Source organism: Rhinolophus ferrumequinum, chromosome 6 (genome assembly GCF_004115265.2).
Source record: "Rhinolophus ferrumequinum isolate MPI-CBG mRhiFer1 chromosome 6, mRhiFer1_v1.p, whole genome shotgun sequence".
Lineage (NCBI taxonomy): Eukaryota > Metazoa > Chordata > Mammalia > Chiroptera > Rhinolophidae > Rhinolophus > Rhinolophus ferrumequinum.
In genome coordinates this window covers 54,012,100-54,029,735 of record NC_046289.1, presented here as the reverse complement: position 1 = coordinate 54,029,735, position 17,636 = coordinate 54,012,100, and the positions used below count along the sequence as shown (strand labels likewise).

The window sequence follows — 17,636 nt, the reverse complement described above, 5'->3', positions numbered from 1 at the left end:
GTATTATATTACCTCATTTATGTCTTATAAATTTATAAAAATTTTAGATTTTTTTTCTTAAATAAATAACACATTGCAAATTTGAAGCCTTATGTGTACACATGCCTCCCTGAATCCAATTCCCTTTGTTCTTTGCGCCAACATAACAGTTAGAATAGATTTGATGTATTTTATCCCCATGAATTTTCTTTATGTTTTTGTAATATATGCATGTATTTACTAGAAAAACATGTTAGATATGTGCCAACATTTTCCCCTAGAGGCACTGATTGATTGACCTACAGGCAAAGTCTGAGCGTATGAGAAACCAGAAAGAAAGTAATAGCTGAAAAACTGAGAAAGCTAAATACGAGCACAGGAGATTAATTGGAATACAGGCCCACCAAAGTAGTGGGTCCTGGTAAACACCCCAAGCATACAGTTGAGGCTGTGAAGGGGTACAGCCTAGGAGTTAGTAGGAATATAGTATTGACTGTTTTGAATGAGCTCAGCCCCTAATTTGATTAAGAGTATCTCTCCCAAACTTAAAGCACTAAAACGACCAGAAGAAAATAAATTCTTTCTGAAAGAATACTAACATCTAATACTAAGCGAAATTAAGTCAGACAAAAAAAGTAGAGAACCATATGATTTCACTGATATGTGGTACATAAACCGAAAACAACAAAAGAACAAGACAAACAACTGAAAAAAAAAAAAAAACTCATAGATATAGACAAGAGTTTAGGGGTTACCAGAGGGTAAAGGGGGGGGGTGGGACTGTAGAAGAGGGTAAATGGGGTCTAATATATGGTGTTGGAAAGAGAACTGACTCTGGGTGGTAAACACACAATGTGAGATATAGATAATGTATTACAGAATTGTACACCTGAAATCTATGTAACTTTACTAACATACATCACCCCAATAAACTTAAATTTAAAGAAAAATAAATAAATAAATAAATAAATAAATAAATAAATAAATAAATAAATTTTTTAAAAGAATACTAACATCATCCAAACACACAAATTAAATGTACATTTTTCACACATAAAACCAAAAATAAGGCAGTATAACAGATTAATAAAGTGAGATTTAGAGACAGATGTTACAATAACTATAATTAATATATTTAAGTAATTAAATAACAAAATGGAAAACTCAGCAATGGGCTCAAAACTACTGAAAGAATCAAATGGAAATTCTAGAACTGAAAACTACAACAAATGGAATTAATAACCCAATATATGGGTTTAACCATAGTTTAAACACAACTGAAGAGACAATTAGTAAGCATGAAGATAGTCCAGAAGAAAATATACAGAATGAATTTCAAGGAGACTATGGAAAATAATTTACTGAAATTAACTATACACTGGGGTATAAAGCAAGTCTCAACAAATTTCAAAAGATTGATTTTCTTTTTTTAGAATATGTTATTTGACCTTAATTTAATTAAGGCAGAAAATGGCAACCAAAAGATACTTAGGAAATCCCCAAATAGTTGGAAGTTAAGAATTCAATACTAAAAATGTGAAATATTTTGATTGGATAAATATGAAAATGGAACATATTAATCTTTAGGATGCCTCTAAATGCAATTTCTAAAAGAAATTTATACCTGAAATACACATAGTAGAAAGGAAGAAAGGCCAAAAATTAGCTAAATCTTTCTTAAGAAGGTAGAAAAGTAACAACATATTAAACTCAAAAAAAGTAGAAGGTAGGAAATAAGGAAAAGCAAAAATTAATGAATTAAAAAAATAGTTATGTAACTACCACTAAAATTAATATATAGAATAGTACCCCAAAAGTTTCTTCATAGCTTCTTTGCAGTCACTCTCCTAACGCCAAGCTCCTGCCAATCACTGATATGTTTTATGTCCCTATATGTTTGCCTTTTCAATAATGTATTACAAATGGAATCATATGGTAGATATGCTTCTGAGTCCAACTTCTTTCACTTAGTATAATTCATCAGACACTCTTCCATATTGTTAAATGTATTGGTGGTTTATTCCTTCTGTTGCCTTAATATATTCCATTTTATGAATCTACTACAGTTTGTTTATTCGTTCATCAACTGAAAGACGTTGATTGTGGTTTTTGGTGATTAAGAATTAAGCAACATGTACAGCTTTTGGTATAAATGTAAATTACATTTCTATTGGCTAAACTCCTGAGTTGAGTGCTAGTAAATGTGTATTTAACTTTATAAGAAATTGCCAAACTGCTTTCCAGTGTGACTGTAATATTTTACATTCTCAGTAGCAATGTTTCAAAGAACCCACTCCTCTGAATTCTTGCATCCTTGTCAGCCTTTCGTATTGTCAGGTTTCATTTTGTTTTTAAGCTGTTCTAGTAGACATGTAGTGTTATCACATTATAATTTTAATTTGAAAGTATATAATGAGTAATGATGTTGAACATATTTTCATGTGCTTATTTTCGATCTAATTATCTTCTTTACTGAAGTGTCATTCAAATCATTTGCTCATTTATTTATTTTTTTTCTTATTGAGATTTGAGAGTAGTTTGTGTATTCTGGATACAAGTCCTTGATCAGATTTGTGTTTTGCAAATTGTTTTCTTAGTCTGTTGCTTATTTTCTATTTTCTAAACAGTATCTTTTGAAGAGCATATTTTGATTTTCATAAAGTCCAGTTTATCAATTTTTTATGTCATGGCTTATACTTTTTGCATCACATCTAAGCAACCATTACCTAATGCAAGGTCATAAAGATTTTCTACTAGGTTTTCTTTTAGAAGTTTTATAATTGTAGATTTTGTATTTAGGTTTGTAATCCATTTTGAGTAATTTGTTATACATTGTGAAGTATGGTTCCAGGTTTGTTAATTTTTTTGCACATGGATATCCAATCACTCTAGCACAATTTGCTAAATGGACTATTCTTTCTCCATTGAATTAGTATCACATCTTATTGAAAGTTAATTGACCTTGTATTTGAAGGTGAATTGTTTTCATACTATTGTTTCATAGTGACTATGAAGACAAAGAATGTGAACTTTCAAGTTTAAAAAACATCACTTTTGCTCTTCTAGTTATATTGTTTTACCATATAAATTTTAGAATCAGCTTGCCAATTTCTACAAAAAATTCTGCTGGAATTCTGATTGAGATTGCATTGAATTTATAAATCAATATAGGAAAAATTGACATTCTAACATATTGAGTACATATACCAACACATGAATATATTTCTCCATTTTTTAGGTTTTATTTGATGTTTGTTCAATACTTTGTAATTTTCTTCATAAAATCTTGTACATATTTCCTCAGATTTATACCTAAGTATTTCATAACTTTTGGTGCTATTGTAAATGATACTGTTATTTTAATTTCAATTTCAATGATTCATTGCTAGTATATAGAAATACAATAATTTATACTCTGGCCTTGTATTTGGGACATTGCTGAATTTATTCAGTAGCTTTTGTAATTTTGGGAGATTCCTATGTAGACAGTCATGTTGTCTGCAAATAGTTTTATTTCTTCCTTTGCTTTTTCCAGTCTTTAGAAACGCCAGTACACTATTTAATAGAAATAGTGAAAATAAATATCGTTGCCTTGATCCCCATATTGTATGAGGATATTGTATGATCCCCATTAAGTATGATACTAGCTGAAAGTTTTTGGAGATTCTCTTTATAAGGTTAAGGAAGTTCCTTTTAATTGCTGGTTTTCATAGTTTTTTTAAAAAACATATGAATGAATGTTGAGGTTTGTCAAATACCTTTTCTGCATCTATTGAGATGGTAAAGTTTTTTTCTCTTTAGTCTTTTGATATGGTCTTTTAAATGACATTAATCATTTTTAGATATTGAATTAACATTACATTTTTGGGATAAACTTCTCATGTTCATGATGTATTATCCTTTTTTATATATTGCAGGATTGAATTTGCCATTGTTTGTTGAGGATATTTTCATCTATTTTTATGACAGATATTTTTCTTTAGTTTCCTTTTGTTTGTTTTGTTTTGTTTTGTTTGGTATCTGGGCACTGTAAAATGAATAAATATGTTGTTTATTCTTGATTCAAAAAATTAATTTCTTCATTTTATGAGCTTAAAAGCACTTTCATATCCCTTATAATTTTGTTACTGCATATCTATTACATAAAAATTAAAATACTACAAATTGTATGATGTTAAAAGCTATTCACAAATAAAACCTTCTGAAATAAATTATTTGTCTAAGATTTTTTTATATCAGTAGAGGAAACTTTAATATTGAAAACTAATTTTGTATATATTCAAGTTGTATTAATTTTTTGATCATAGAAAGTGTTCTGACTTTATTTGATAAATGTACATTTAAGTTTTAAAATGTCAATCAACATTATTAGATAAACTAATTGGTGGCAGTTGGTAAGGAATATTTGATGAAACACACCTTGCTTTTGGTGGAAAGTTGGGCTAGAATGGTTTTTTTTTGTAATGCCAGTGGTCTTTTCTTATTTGAGGTCATATTGAGGTCCTATTTATTTAGGTAACACCTTCCCATTCAGGATTGAATTACTCGTTTCTTGATTTGGATCCAAAAATATAAATGAATGTGAGTGCTATTTTTGTTCCATAATATAGATTTTTTGTTCATTAATATATATTATTTTTGTATGTATGTTGTATACATACATACATATATACATTCATCTGATGTACCATCAATACTGACACATATGAAGATGGAGTATATGATAAAACTGAAGTGTCTCTTTAGATACAAACTAACACATTCTAAGAAATCCATTGGGTGCTACAGGCACCACTCCATTGGCATTAATGTAATGGAACCTATTTTCCCAACACCCAATAGCTTCATCACCACAGTCTGGTGTGTAGTTTGTTCTTTTTTCCTCCTACCCAGGAAAGTTCAGAAAGAGAAATCACATAAATAAAAGTGTTTATGAAGTATGTATTAATTACTGTGTATGTATTAAAGTGAGGTATTTGTTTTTTGGAACTTAAGAATTGTTTTTTCTTCTTTTTGATAAACTAACATATAGATTTCATTTTAGGTTTCCTCAAGAACTGAACATGGGAAAAATAAGTGCCGAAATTATGTGGACCCTTTTTGCTCAAGATATGAAATATGCACTAGAAGGTAATTACAAATATCTATTCTTATCACAACACGCCTTTTAGTTAAATCATGATTTCGTATTCTTGGTTTTAAATGTAAGGAATTGATGCATTAAAACATTGACTGTTTCATAAGATAGTTCTATTTTTAATTTTTTGAGGCGCCTCCATACTGATTTCCACAGTGGTTGCAACAATTTATAATCCAACCAACAGTGTGCGTGGGTTTCCTTTTCTCTACATCCTCGCCAGCACTTGTTGTTTGTTGATTTATTGATGACAGCCATTCTGACAGGTGTGAGGTGATATCTCCTTGTGCTTTTGATTTGCATTTCCCTGATGACTAGTGTGACCTTGAGCATATTTTCATATATCTATTGGCCATCTGTATGTCCTCTTTTGAGAAATGTCTATTCAGATCCTCTGCCTATTTTTTTAAACAGACTGCTTTTTTGGTGTCAAGTTGTATGAGTTCTTTATGTATTATCTGTATTAATTCCTTAGTGAATATATTATCACCAGAAAAAAAAATTGTTGTGAACAGTTTAGTTCTCAAACTTATTTCCACACTGTAGAAAGATAAATTTCTCAAAGTATTTAAAAGCCATAAGAAGTGCAGACATTTTTAATCAAGTGGTCTAAGTCACAGGATGAAAGTGAATAGTTTACTTATAAGACAATGCTCAGATGCAGGACTGCTTTATGGCAGTTCCTTCAGTAAAGCAGACCATATTGAGAGGGTGGAAGAGTAGTATCAGTCCAGATATTTCTCTGCATGGACTTGGAAATGGTGTCCACAGCTATGCAGGTTAAAATGTGGCCAGAGCTTATACAAGGACAGTGATGGCAAGGCTCTTCACCAAAAAATTCACTTTCAATAAATGTAAATCATACAATCTAAAGCAAAGGAAATAGAGCTCTCAGTTTTAAAATTCTATAAATATTCTGTGAGCTCTCACATCATGTTTAGAGGTGGAGACAGAATTATAAAGCAGCCTAGGGTTCCTGTCCTCTAGGAATTTATAGTCTAGTAGAAAATTGTCTTTGTACTTATTCGATAAATACATATATTGAGCCCTTAGATGTCGAATGCCCCTGGCGGCATTCATTCTGGAAGAAACAACGGTGAACAAGATAAGACAGCCATGGTCCCTGACCCCAACAAGACTATGGAGAATAGCTAGTACATGTGTGCAGACAATGGCAGTGGGGATTGGTTATGCTGCTGATGATGGGGTATCTGGAGAAGAAGCACCTAAATCAGAATTCAGACAGCGGGGTAAGGGAGGTTTTCTGGAGGAATCTCCTCTGAGGAAGTGTTAATCGCAACAAAGACCTGAAGTGTAAGTAGGAGTTAGTTTGGGGAAGAGATGAGCAAGAAGCATCTCTGTCTTGTCCTCGTAGAGGACAAAGCATTGGCGATTAGAGTAGCATAAGGTGTGAATTCAAGAATAAAGAACTTATCAGGCCCGATGAGCAAGAAGTAGCAAGGAGTGAGGCGTGAGAAGTTCGCAGGGACCAGTATGCAGGGCCTTGTGGCCTGTGGTGAGGGGTATGACTCTCTAAGAGACACAAGAGGCCATAAAGGGATTTCATCAGGGACATAGTTTTCAGATTAGCAACTCAGAAAAGGCATTTTGACTGCAGTATGAAAAACAGATTAATAGGGTAAGACCGATTCAGAGTTTGTGCTCATGGTACTACTATTTTTTAGCATTGCTAAAATGTAAGCTTGCTATGAGAGGACACAGAAGGAACATACAGAACTTTTCTTATTTGGGGAGAAAAAAAAGGGTATTCAATAGATTATAATACCTCCTTTTTTGGTAAAGTCTGGGTCTTCCACCCTACAAATACAGAGGTTTATCAAATCCTTAAGATTATACCACAACTGCTCAGAAATACAAACTCCTTATTCTGTAATGAAGTGTTTCTTCTCTATTGTATTAATCAGTCCTGCTTTCTCTACCTCTACTTCTTACCAACCACATCCTTTTATGCCACTGTGTTCCGATTGTCTCTTTGGAATTCAACAAGTCTCTTAAATTGAACAGGAAACTCCAGTCCACTAGGCAAATAAGTTTCTTCAGATAGCATTTACTCCCCTAGTCCTATCCCCTACACGCCCCTCCTTGAATGTCTGTCAGGCATATCATACTTTACAGGATCAATATAGAATTCTGAATCTCACCTTTCAAAACCCACTTCTTCCCCTCTGTTCCCTATTGCAATTATTGGCACCACTATTCATGCAGTACTTAAGTCAAACTTGTAGGGTTATTATGGATTCTGGTATTTTCCTCAGCACACTAAATGTATTCCAGCCTCCCGGCTTTTCACCAGGTGGTCTACTGCTTGGGCTTCTCTTCCCACCAATTTTCTCAATCAGCTGTGTCGGGTTCAGTGGAATGTCACCTCCTCAGGATCTAAAGTCACCCCAGGAAGAACCTTATTTTAATCCTGTGCATTGCAGGGTTTACTACCTTTTCTTTGTTTGTGTATTTATGCTTGTTCAATGGTGTATTTCTTATCTCTCCTCCTCGCCACAATGTCAAATTTTGTCTGTGATTTTTACCAACATGTCTGTATTGCCTAGAACGTTACCTGGAAAATAGAAGCTACTCAGTAACTATTTGTTGAATATGGACTTTACCAGGTAATTCCAACTCAATGGCGTAGTGAAAAGGGCAGTGGTGGAGGAGACTTCCACTGTGTTCTTTCGCTGTGTGATGTTGGGAAACTTCCAAGACGTGTACAGCTTTGTGTCTCATTGTTCTCACCTGTAAATTGAAAGGCTCACATGGGATCAGAGGGCTGAGCAATGCGCAGGGAAACTCCTGCTCACACTTCCTAGGGACTTGATTATCTGGAACCATTCCAAGGTGGCCCCACTCATCCGTGCACATCTTGTTTGAGCAGGGCCTGTAACTGTGTTTACATAGTAACGTTTGTGCAATTATTGGGGGTTTTATGTTACCTTTACCCATAAAAAGAAGCTTTAATCTAAGATATGTACCTGCAATATTTATGTTTAGAAATGTAATGCTCAAAAATTTAATATTTGTTTGACACAACAATGAAATTAGGACTGCTACAAGTAAAGCATCTGTAACTTTGATCAGATGCTTATTCATTATAGGTTAACAAGTTTGTGTAATAACAGTATCTCAAAGTGCTAAGACTGTATCATCAAAAATCAGGTCCAAGACCAATGGTAATTAATAATTTTGCGATTATCTTAGCCTTTTCGGAGACAAGAGTCTCCTCCTTAACAAGAATTCTTTTATTAATTTGTTTGGCTTTTTTAATAGCAGCTTTATTGAAATTTAGTTCACATACCATACAATTCACCAACTTAAAATGTACAATTCAGTAGTTGTTACATTGGTACATTCACACACATTTTCAGAAAGGTATGATGGATACGGTACGGTGGTAACTTGGATTGCAATTTATGGTTTATGCATCTTCTTCTTTTGTATTTGTCATCTTTGTATTCACTGAACCTTAATAGAAATTTAATATGTGCTTGTTTATTTGAATCAAATTGCAAATGTGACAACCCAATATAGAGAACCTTGGAGATAAGGTCAGAATACTTTCCAATTGTAAACTAAACATTTAGAGATTACAGGTTGGGAGGCAGCAAGAGATCTGAGTCTGGGAAACCTAATTGCAGAAAGCGTTGTCTCTTATGAGCTGCACAATCTTGGGCAATTAATGCATCACCTCTCCAAACTTTAGTTTTCTATAAAATAAAAAAAGGATGAGTTCCCCGGTTGGTGTGAGGATCACATGACACCTTAAATGTACTTTGCAAACTCTTCCGCACTATACTGATGGGTGAGGACCTGTGTTGTTTTTAGGTAGAGGAAGAATGTTCTGTCAGAGTTTCAAAACAGTCTCGTGTAGGGGTCATTTAAGGTTTAAACTCCTAGGAGAGTGTTCACAAATGCAGGTGGATCTGTTCACTCTCTCTCCTTGGCTTTCACCGTTTCAGTCTAATAGGTGGCTTCAGTAAACGTACTGTACCTTTTCTAATATGTGGCATGAATAATAATTATTAGAGAAAATGAAGACTAAGAGTACTTCGCAGAGTAGAGGGCATATCTTAAAAGCATTCCTTTAGCGGGCTCTTTCGCTTATTAACACTAAGGTTCTTACTCTCCCTATTTGCCTTATCGAATGGATAAAATCACTTGGCTGTGCAGTAGCGCTCCAGGCTGCTGACCCAGAAAGACTGTTGTTATTATAGAATTGGGCTACATTGTTCATGTTGTGATTACAGTATCTGAGCCCAACAGGTGAGCAGCCTCTGATGAAGCCAGGTCAACGGAGAAGAGCCAGTTAGCTTTGATGGCCTTGCAGGTGTTTGAGGCAGCTCTTTGCTTTATTTCATGAACTCATCAGCTGCTACAGAAGAAATAATCTAATTGAAAAAAGTAAAACAACTTCCCCCAACTTGACTCAATCGATATGAGCCAACTTATTTTGAGGGCTATAGGAATAAAAAAGCAAAAGAATCGTATGAAGTGTTTCATTTTATAGTGAAATAGAATTGGTTTTGCAGAATTTTTCTGAAGAATTTATTCTAAAGACTTCTAGAGTCTTTACCCTGGCAGATACAAACATGGGCTTTGCAATCATTTAGATCTCGGTTTGAGTGCAGGCTCTGCTAGTTTTCATTTATGTTTAGCTATGATTTTGGACAATTTCTTAAACTCACTCAAGGGTCAGTTTCCAGACTGGCAAACAAGGGACATTGTAAGGAGAAAGAGACAGACAGATATTGGGGCAGGGAGGAATAGTTCCCTAGCACATAATAAACACTCAACAAATACTATCCATATGGCAATCCAGAGGATTATGATTTAGTAAACAAGAACTCGGAGACAGTTGATAATACCACCAAAACGACTGGATGTCTGTAAGTGAAATAGTTCAGTGGGAATTCCAGTTGGCTGGAGTTGTGTATTTATCTTGGCATCTGCAGAACTTCACTGCCTGGCAATTCTTAAATCAGCACACTCCTGTTCAGGGTGCTGATGTGTAACATATATCTGTGTCTTCAATCTCTATTCAGAGCAAACCTTGGTCGGCCCCAGGGTAGCAGCTGGATGGTGGATTGGGTCCCCAAGAATTCAGGTGCTTTCTATTTAATAATTCTGTAAAAGAGTGTGTGGGATTCTTTCAAACACTAGTTTTTAAATTGGGGTCTGTGGCTGGGCTTTAAGTCATGTATTGAAATTGCATCCACGTTTGGAGGTAGGCGGAATTGGAGAGGGGTATCTAGGGCCTTTGCCAATATCTCAGATAAATCTTTGAACAGATAAACAATTAAAAGTCACTGAAAACAAGTTAGTTAAAAATTCTTGCTTTACTTCATTAACTCAGGCAAAGGTGGAATGAATTATAATATGCAAAACACAGTCATCATCACGTGATATTAGTAAAGTTTCCCAGATCAGTGCTGCTCAAACTTCAGTGTACACATTAGTCTCCTGGCAATCATGTTAGATTGTGACTGAGTAGACCTTGGGGTTGGGGGCTAATTGTATTCATTTCTAACAAAATCTGAGATGATGCCCAGGTGGCTGGTTAGTGTATCACACACTTAGTAGCAGCAAGGTTTTAACATCGATCTTAAAGTAACTTATTAGTTCTGGACTTTGTTTTTATCACTGATCTGTTGTCTGCTGCTTAGTTATCATGTTGGACCTCACCGATAGGTGAAGATTCTTAGGCCGCCTTTGTAATTTTTCATCATCTCATCACTCTAATAATAAGTACAACTGTTGCCATTAATTCTACCCTTAGTTTTCATGCACTATCTTCTCTTGACTTAGGAATTTGGATATTTGCATATCAAATACCTTCAGAAAGTTCTTTATTCTCCTCACATTTATTTTTAGGGCCTTCCTCAAAGGAGTATGATTTCTTTGTATTTCCCTTCACCCAAATACAAGTCTCATGCCACCCTGTGTATTTTAGAACATTGCCTTTGACCTTGTAGCCACAAAGACAATGAGAATGCAAAGGCCTGGTCACATCTGTCCTGATTTTGCTGACTGTCTTGGCTGTGCCAAAAGAACTGACTTGTCCCCATGAATTTCTCTAGCTGACTTAGACTAGTCTCATACTTAACATCTTTCTGGTCTACGTCATACTTTGTCTACCTCAAACTGTTATTTCACACTTGTCAACTTTGTGGTCTACCTGTCAGCAATGTTCTGCCAATTTTCAAGTCTACGAATCACTTGGTTATCAGTTTACCTTGATTCTCATTTCTTTGGTAGAAAAGATTGGCTTCTGACTAATTTCTACAATGAATAAAACTTCCCCAGAAATAACAGATTTAATTCTTCTCCTATTTCCTACTTTCAATCTACCGTAACTTTATTAGAATGATAGATATTAAAGTTATGCCTCTGTATACTGCAAAGGCTGTGGGTAGGGCAGAGATTGGTAGTACTTTGTAAAGGATCTCTCTGGCCTCCTTTACTTACAGTAGTGGTTCTCAACCTGTTTGGTATTTTCCCCCTGTTCCACCTGATCTCAGAGGTACAGAAACTCCCATGAGTAAAAAGGGTATTGGTGTTTCTTGACCAAGGAGTGATGGCAAGTGACTTTCTCCCATCTTTTTGAGAATCATCAATATTACTCTTATCCAGAAATACACAACTGTAGAATAACTCAAATAACACAGCACTAAAATAGGAAAATATCGGCTTTTAATGGATAATGTCTTATGCCTGAAGAAAATTCTATACTATAGTTCATATTACTAATTATCAAGTGAGTTTCTGGTTTTGAATGCTATTTGCTAAGATTTAGGTACTTTGGCAGTGAAAACCAGAATACCACAGAGATAAACACTACTTTAGCACATGTCCACATTCCGGATATTATTAAAAAAGCATCATAATCCAATGGCCTGAGCTCAAAATTGGAAGTTATGGTTGACCTCTTTCTCTCCTCAGCATCTAACTAGCAAATCTATACTATAAGCTCTATATCTGAAAAAAAAATCTCAATAATTTTCTTTTCTGTACTCCTTATCACTGTCCCTCTTCAGATACATCATCTTTCCTGCTTCTACTATCAACGATAAGGTTCTTTCTTTGTAGATGCCTCCCTGACCACTGGATAAAGTTTGAATTTCTTAACATAGTCTAGAGCAGTACCCTACTCTTCTTTCTGTACTTGATTTTAGGGCTCAATAGTTTTCTCATACACATCCAACTATTTAAAAGTTCCCTGAAATCCTTATATAAGTTTCTGCCTCACTTATTGTACATTGCGCTCCCCCAACTCTTACCTAAGCTTTTCCCTACTTGCCATTCCTGGCAGAGTCATATTTTCTTCAAAGTTCAAACTTCTTCTGTTAAGTTTTTTCTGAGATTGTCAGAAAGAAATACGTACTTCTTTCCTATTCTCCCATAATACTTCCTATTATAACATTTATCCTTGTCTCACACTTCACAAATACATCACTCACCGTACCTTAAGCTCTTACTGATCTTTGTATGAATTTCCCTACTCTCTCCCCTTTCTTTGACACTTAATAGAAAATAGTATAAACCAATGAATGCCTACATGAATATAAGCCTATGTCTGCAAACAGGCAAAAGCACAGACATATGTTCCATTCCTAAACTCTAATTTCCAGTCAAAATTCAACAGAATCACACAAACCTAATATAATCACTCAAACAAAGGAGAACACTTTTCTAGGTATGTAGACCCAATAATTATTTTTACCACATGTTGTGGTTGTAGCAATTATAGGAAGTGTTTAATAATAATTATAGATGTGAAAAACAAAACCCTAAATACCTTTCATTTACTCACAGAAACTGTGTGTGTGTGTGTGTGTGTGTGTGTGTGTGTGTATACGCACGCATGCATTTCCATAATAGATGTTAGGTTTACAGTGAAGTACAAGCTATGCTTCCAAGGGAAGTTGTGAAATACCTCTTCCTGTCATATTTTGTTCGTCAGTCTCCACCTTCTTTTCTGTAACATCCCACTAATTTATATTAACATATCTCCACACAGAATTACAAGTGTAGATCAATGGATAACAGAATGAAAAGAAAACCAAAACCAGTGGTTACTAATTCTCAGTGCTCATTACTGCAAAAACAAAGTTCTATTTATTTAAATTTTCAGTGGCAGATCACATGAATAAACCCATGAACTGAAATATGATTTCTGGATATATATATATATATATATATATATATATATATATTCACATATATATAGATATATAGATATAGATATATATACTTAAATGAGACTGTTCATTGGAGAAATTATGTGTTACATTTTCCCCCACTCTCCCCAATAAAGGCAAGACGAAATGTATTTCCCAGTACATCTTAAGTTTTCCTGATTCACTAGGCCAGTGGTTCTCAAAGTGTGGTTCCCAGACCACAGCATCAGTATCACCTGGGAGGATGTTAGAAATGCAAATTCTTGGGTCCCACCCCAAAACTGCTGATTTCAATTGGGGCCCAACTAGCTGTTTTTCTAAAGTGACCTCCAGGTGATTCTGATGCATGCTAAAGTTTGAGAATGATTAATCTAGACAACGTATAGTCAGCATAGTACTTCCATTATTGTTTGAAACAGACAATGAGTTTTGAAACACATTTAAGTATGTCAGAAATATGTGCCTTATAATGAAAGTTAAAATGGAGGAGCTGGTATGGATGCATTAACCATGTAAGAACAAACCAGGAAAGGAATAACATCATGGAAGAAACACAAGTTAAAGAAGCAAATTAATTGTTAAATTAATCACTTTTTTTAAAAAAAAATTCTAAGTAAAGAGGACAAGAGAAAAAGAATTAAAATAATAATGAAAGAAAAAGAAGAGAACTGAAAACTAATTCTCAAGGAAATGAAGGGAGGCAGGGAATGGACTGGGCCAAGTTCATTAGCATGAAACTTAATGGGAGAAGAGTGACAAGGGAGATGTTGATGACTCAGCCAAGCAGGCATACAATTCTCAGGTTCAGAAAAGTCTGTTGAGTACTTAGAGGAAAATGAACTTCCATTACGAAGAATGGAAAACGTGCTTATTTTGTTTAATCTCCTACTCAAAAGAAAAATAGAAACACATGCTGCACTTATATCATTTTCCTTTTTTTGTCTTGGAGTCAAATACCAATAAAAACATATAAATTTCCTCCAATGTTTGCATCTTTCTTTATCTTTATTATTTTGAATAGAACAAACCTCAGTGCATTTTGAAACAGTTAATGCTTTTTCGTACCATAGTGCTGCCAAATGTTGTAGAAGGTGGATGCTAACGAGCTTTACTGTTTTTTACTTTTATTGACCTTATCAGTGTTACTTTAACTGGGGATTTTGGTAAAACCTTGCATAACAATATTTTCCATATTTAACTGTTCAGCATGTTTTATATTTATTTTATGGAGTAAAAGTTTTTATTGTTTTTAAGTAGGATGGATGGTCTTATTGGTGGCATTCTCAATTATATGACATGAGCTCTTTGCAGGTAGGGACCACGTTGACCATATTCAGTTCTTAACATAAGCCTGACATATGTAGTTGCTCAATAAATAATCGTGGAATGAAAATCCAAGGTGCACTGCACAGTGTGTATGTGAGAGTACACGTGTATGTGAGAGCACATTATATAGGTTAACTATATAATGCAGAATGATTTTTATCTGGATGCAAGCCAGGGATTGCACAATGTGAAAACTCTGTTTTCAGTACATTCCATATTGAAGTCCATTATTCATCGTTTAGTTGTCTGTATTGGTATTTGGACAACAGCATGGTAAAGTTTCAGTTCATCAAAATGCCTTTCATCAGATAAGCCTTTGTGATACAGTCCTTAGCCAAAAGCTTTCGAATATGTAACAATTTATTCTACTTTTATGTTAATAAGCACAGCACACAAAACATATGGTGAAACTCTACTTTTTTGCAATAGAACCAAATTTTAGCCATAGACCTGATTTCACAGGCTGGTTAATAAAAATCAGCTGTCAGGCTATATAATCAGAAGTCTAAAAACATTCTGTTAAACCCCCCATGGCATTTAAAGAGGAAATAGATATGAGTGAGTGTAAATCTTGAAAACCAGGGCAAGACCAAGGTAGACAGATATATTTCGGCCCTGTCTTTCTCTGCTTGTTCTGCTTTTTTCTTCCTACTTCCTCCCACATCTTCTTTATCATCCTCTTGAACTCTGGGTACACTGAGGGCTTTCCAAAGATTGAATACACTAAGGTATTTGGGGTATTCAATATCTTATATCAATATTCAATATCTTATATCTCTTCCAAAAGATATAAGATCAAAATAAGGAAGAAAAAGCATTAAAATTAAAACTTGGAGGTGTGGGGATTGCAAATAAATCCTGCTATACTAGTGAGCTGGAAGTGGCCAGCAGGCACAATCTCAAAGGAAATAAAACGGAAACTAAAACAAAGCTTATTACCCACTGCCTTTCGCCTTGTAAACATGTTATTTCTCAGACATTGAGGGGATTCCTGCCTTCTTTCATCTTTACTCTGTAGGAAAGCATCAGCAATAATTCAAATGACCTAAATAAGAAACAAGAACCCCCTTTCACACTTACAGTGAATACATTTCAAGGTTTCCTGCTCTCTGGCAGTTCCCTCCCCCTGCCCCGTAATTAAGTTGAAACTGCTTTGTATTTCTGGAGTAGATAGAGAGGTTATGTTGTATGTGTAATTAATCTAGAACATGCTGACTAAAATATTTGGCTTCTAAATAACAGAAAAGAAAAACAATGCTATTACTTATCTTAACCTTTAACCATCTAACTCACCTTATAATCTATTTCAGTAAAATTAATTAAAATATGTTGACCTGAGTAATATACTGTGTTCCTTTGATAGAAATGAGCATGACGGAGAGTAGGACATAATTAACTGGTCAGCCACTTACCCTGGGTCTCCAAATCTCCAACTTAAAAAGTAATTGCGTGGCTAAAACAGGACTAGCTAATTTAAACTATGGATGTGGTCTCACTAATAGTATAAGCAAATCCATGTGTCAAATACACCCCATGTGTGTTCTGAAATTAAGTTCAATGGTTTTTAATGCTGTCTTCCCACAGTAATGAACTTTGGCAAAATCTCAGGTAAATACAAATGATTTTCTCAAAAGCCCAGTGACCTGGTTAATTAGAACCAAGAGATAAAGCATTACCTATTCAGATATTTTACATTGTTGCATGGCCAATATATAATAAGTAACACATAAAAGTCTTCATAGTCATTTTTCCTTTGCCCAAACTTTGGCTCTAACAACAAATTCTAGTTATACCTCACATAATTCTGTTATTTATTTGGTTTTGAAATAAAAAACAATGGACGCTGACAATTCAAGGGCTTAGGCAGCATGGCCATCTGTGCTCCTAAGAAATACTGAGCTTTCTCCCATTTTCCTTTTAAGATTGTATAAGAATTTAAATACTTTGTTGACTCAGGTCAGGGTCCCTGTCGTCATGAGCATAGCTGGCCTCTACCTGTTGAGCTTAGTACAGCTCAGGAGTATTATGTCATTTTTTTTTCTCTCTCTGGATGTGAAGCCTCAGGAAAATACAAAGCGGGATACGGGTTCTCTTTCTCTCTCTTTCACAGAGCATGGCCAATTTACTAACTAATCGTTTCTTTATATCTTAGATGGACTTAAAGGCTTAGGAAAGAATAAAAGGAGCAGATCACCCACAGTAACACCAAAATAGCAAAAGGGAAACTGTCACCTCAGGTCTCTAGAAATTATAAGATATAGGGTTATAGCACTTTAGCTGTCTATCGCTGTGTAACAAATGATCCCCAAACTCCATGAATTAAAACATAAATAAATATGTTGTATTTTTGTGGATTGCAGGTTCTGAGTTGGGGTCTCTTGAGAAGTGACATTTAACCTGTGAAGCAAGGCTGCAGTTACTGAAATTTTGAAGGGCTGGGAGCTCTGCTTCCTAGGTGGCTCACTCACCAGCCCCTATGGGCTGTTGGCGGGAGGCCTCACTTCTTCTCAGAGAGGACCTCTCCACACACTGGTGACTGTCCTCTCGGTGTGGCACCTAGCTTCTCGGGTGAGCAGTGCAAGAGAAAGGGCAAAAGCTACGATATCTTCTATGACCCAGCCTGAGAGTTACACTCTGTCACTTCTGCAATATCTTATTGGTCACACAATTCAGCTTATTCAGGGGGGAGGGAGCATACAATAATTAAAATATGTTGACCTGAGTAACACACTGTGTTCCTCTCATAGAAATGAGTGTATCAGAGTAGGCTATAATGAGTAGTACCAGAGGACGTGGACCCCAAGAGGCAAAGAACACTGGTATCATCTTAAAGGCTGTAGCATAGTTAGCGTGTGCCTCTCTAACCATTTCTCTATATTAGCATATTTTTATATCAGGACAGACTTTTATTGGTTGTGTTGATCTTAAAGAAAAGTAACAATCAACATGGATAAAACCAATTTTCTTCTTCCCTCTCCTTTCCCTCAGCCTCTAAAACAAGGAAG

The 17,636-nt window shown here is 35.0% G+C and overlaps 1 protein-coding gene across 5 annotated transcripts in view; it reads left to right on the top strand.

Moving 5' to 3' along the window:
• UNC13C (unc-13 homolog C) overlaps positions 1–17,636 on the top strand; it is a 498,413-nt gene that overhangs the window by 336,418 nt on the left and 144,359 nt on the right. For all 5 annotated transcript variants that reach the window (XM_033109141.1, XM_033109144.1, XM_033109142.1 and 2 more), the window contains one exon: positions 5,024–5,109. In XM_033109141.1, the coding sequence (XP_032965032.1) occupies positions 5,024–5,109 (86 nt within the window). The remainder of the gene's footprint in view (positions 1–5,023; positions 5,110–17,636) is intronic.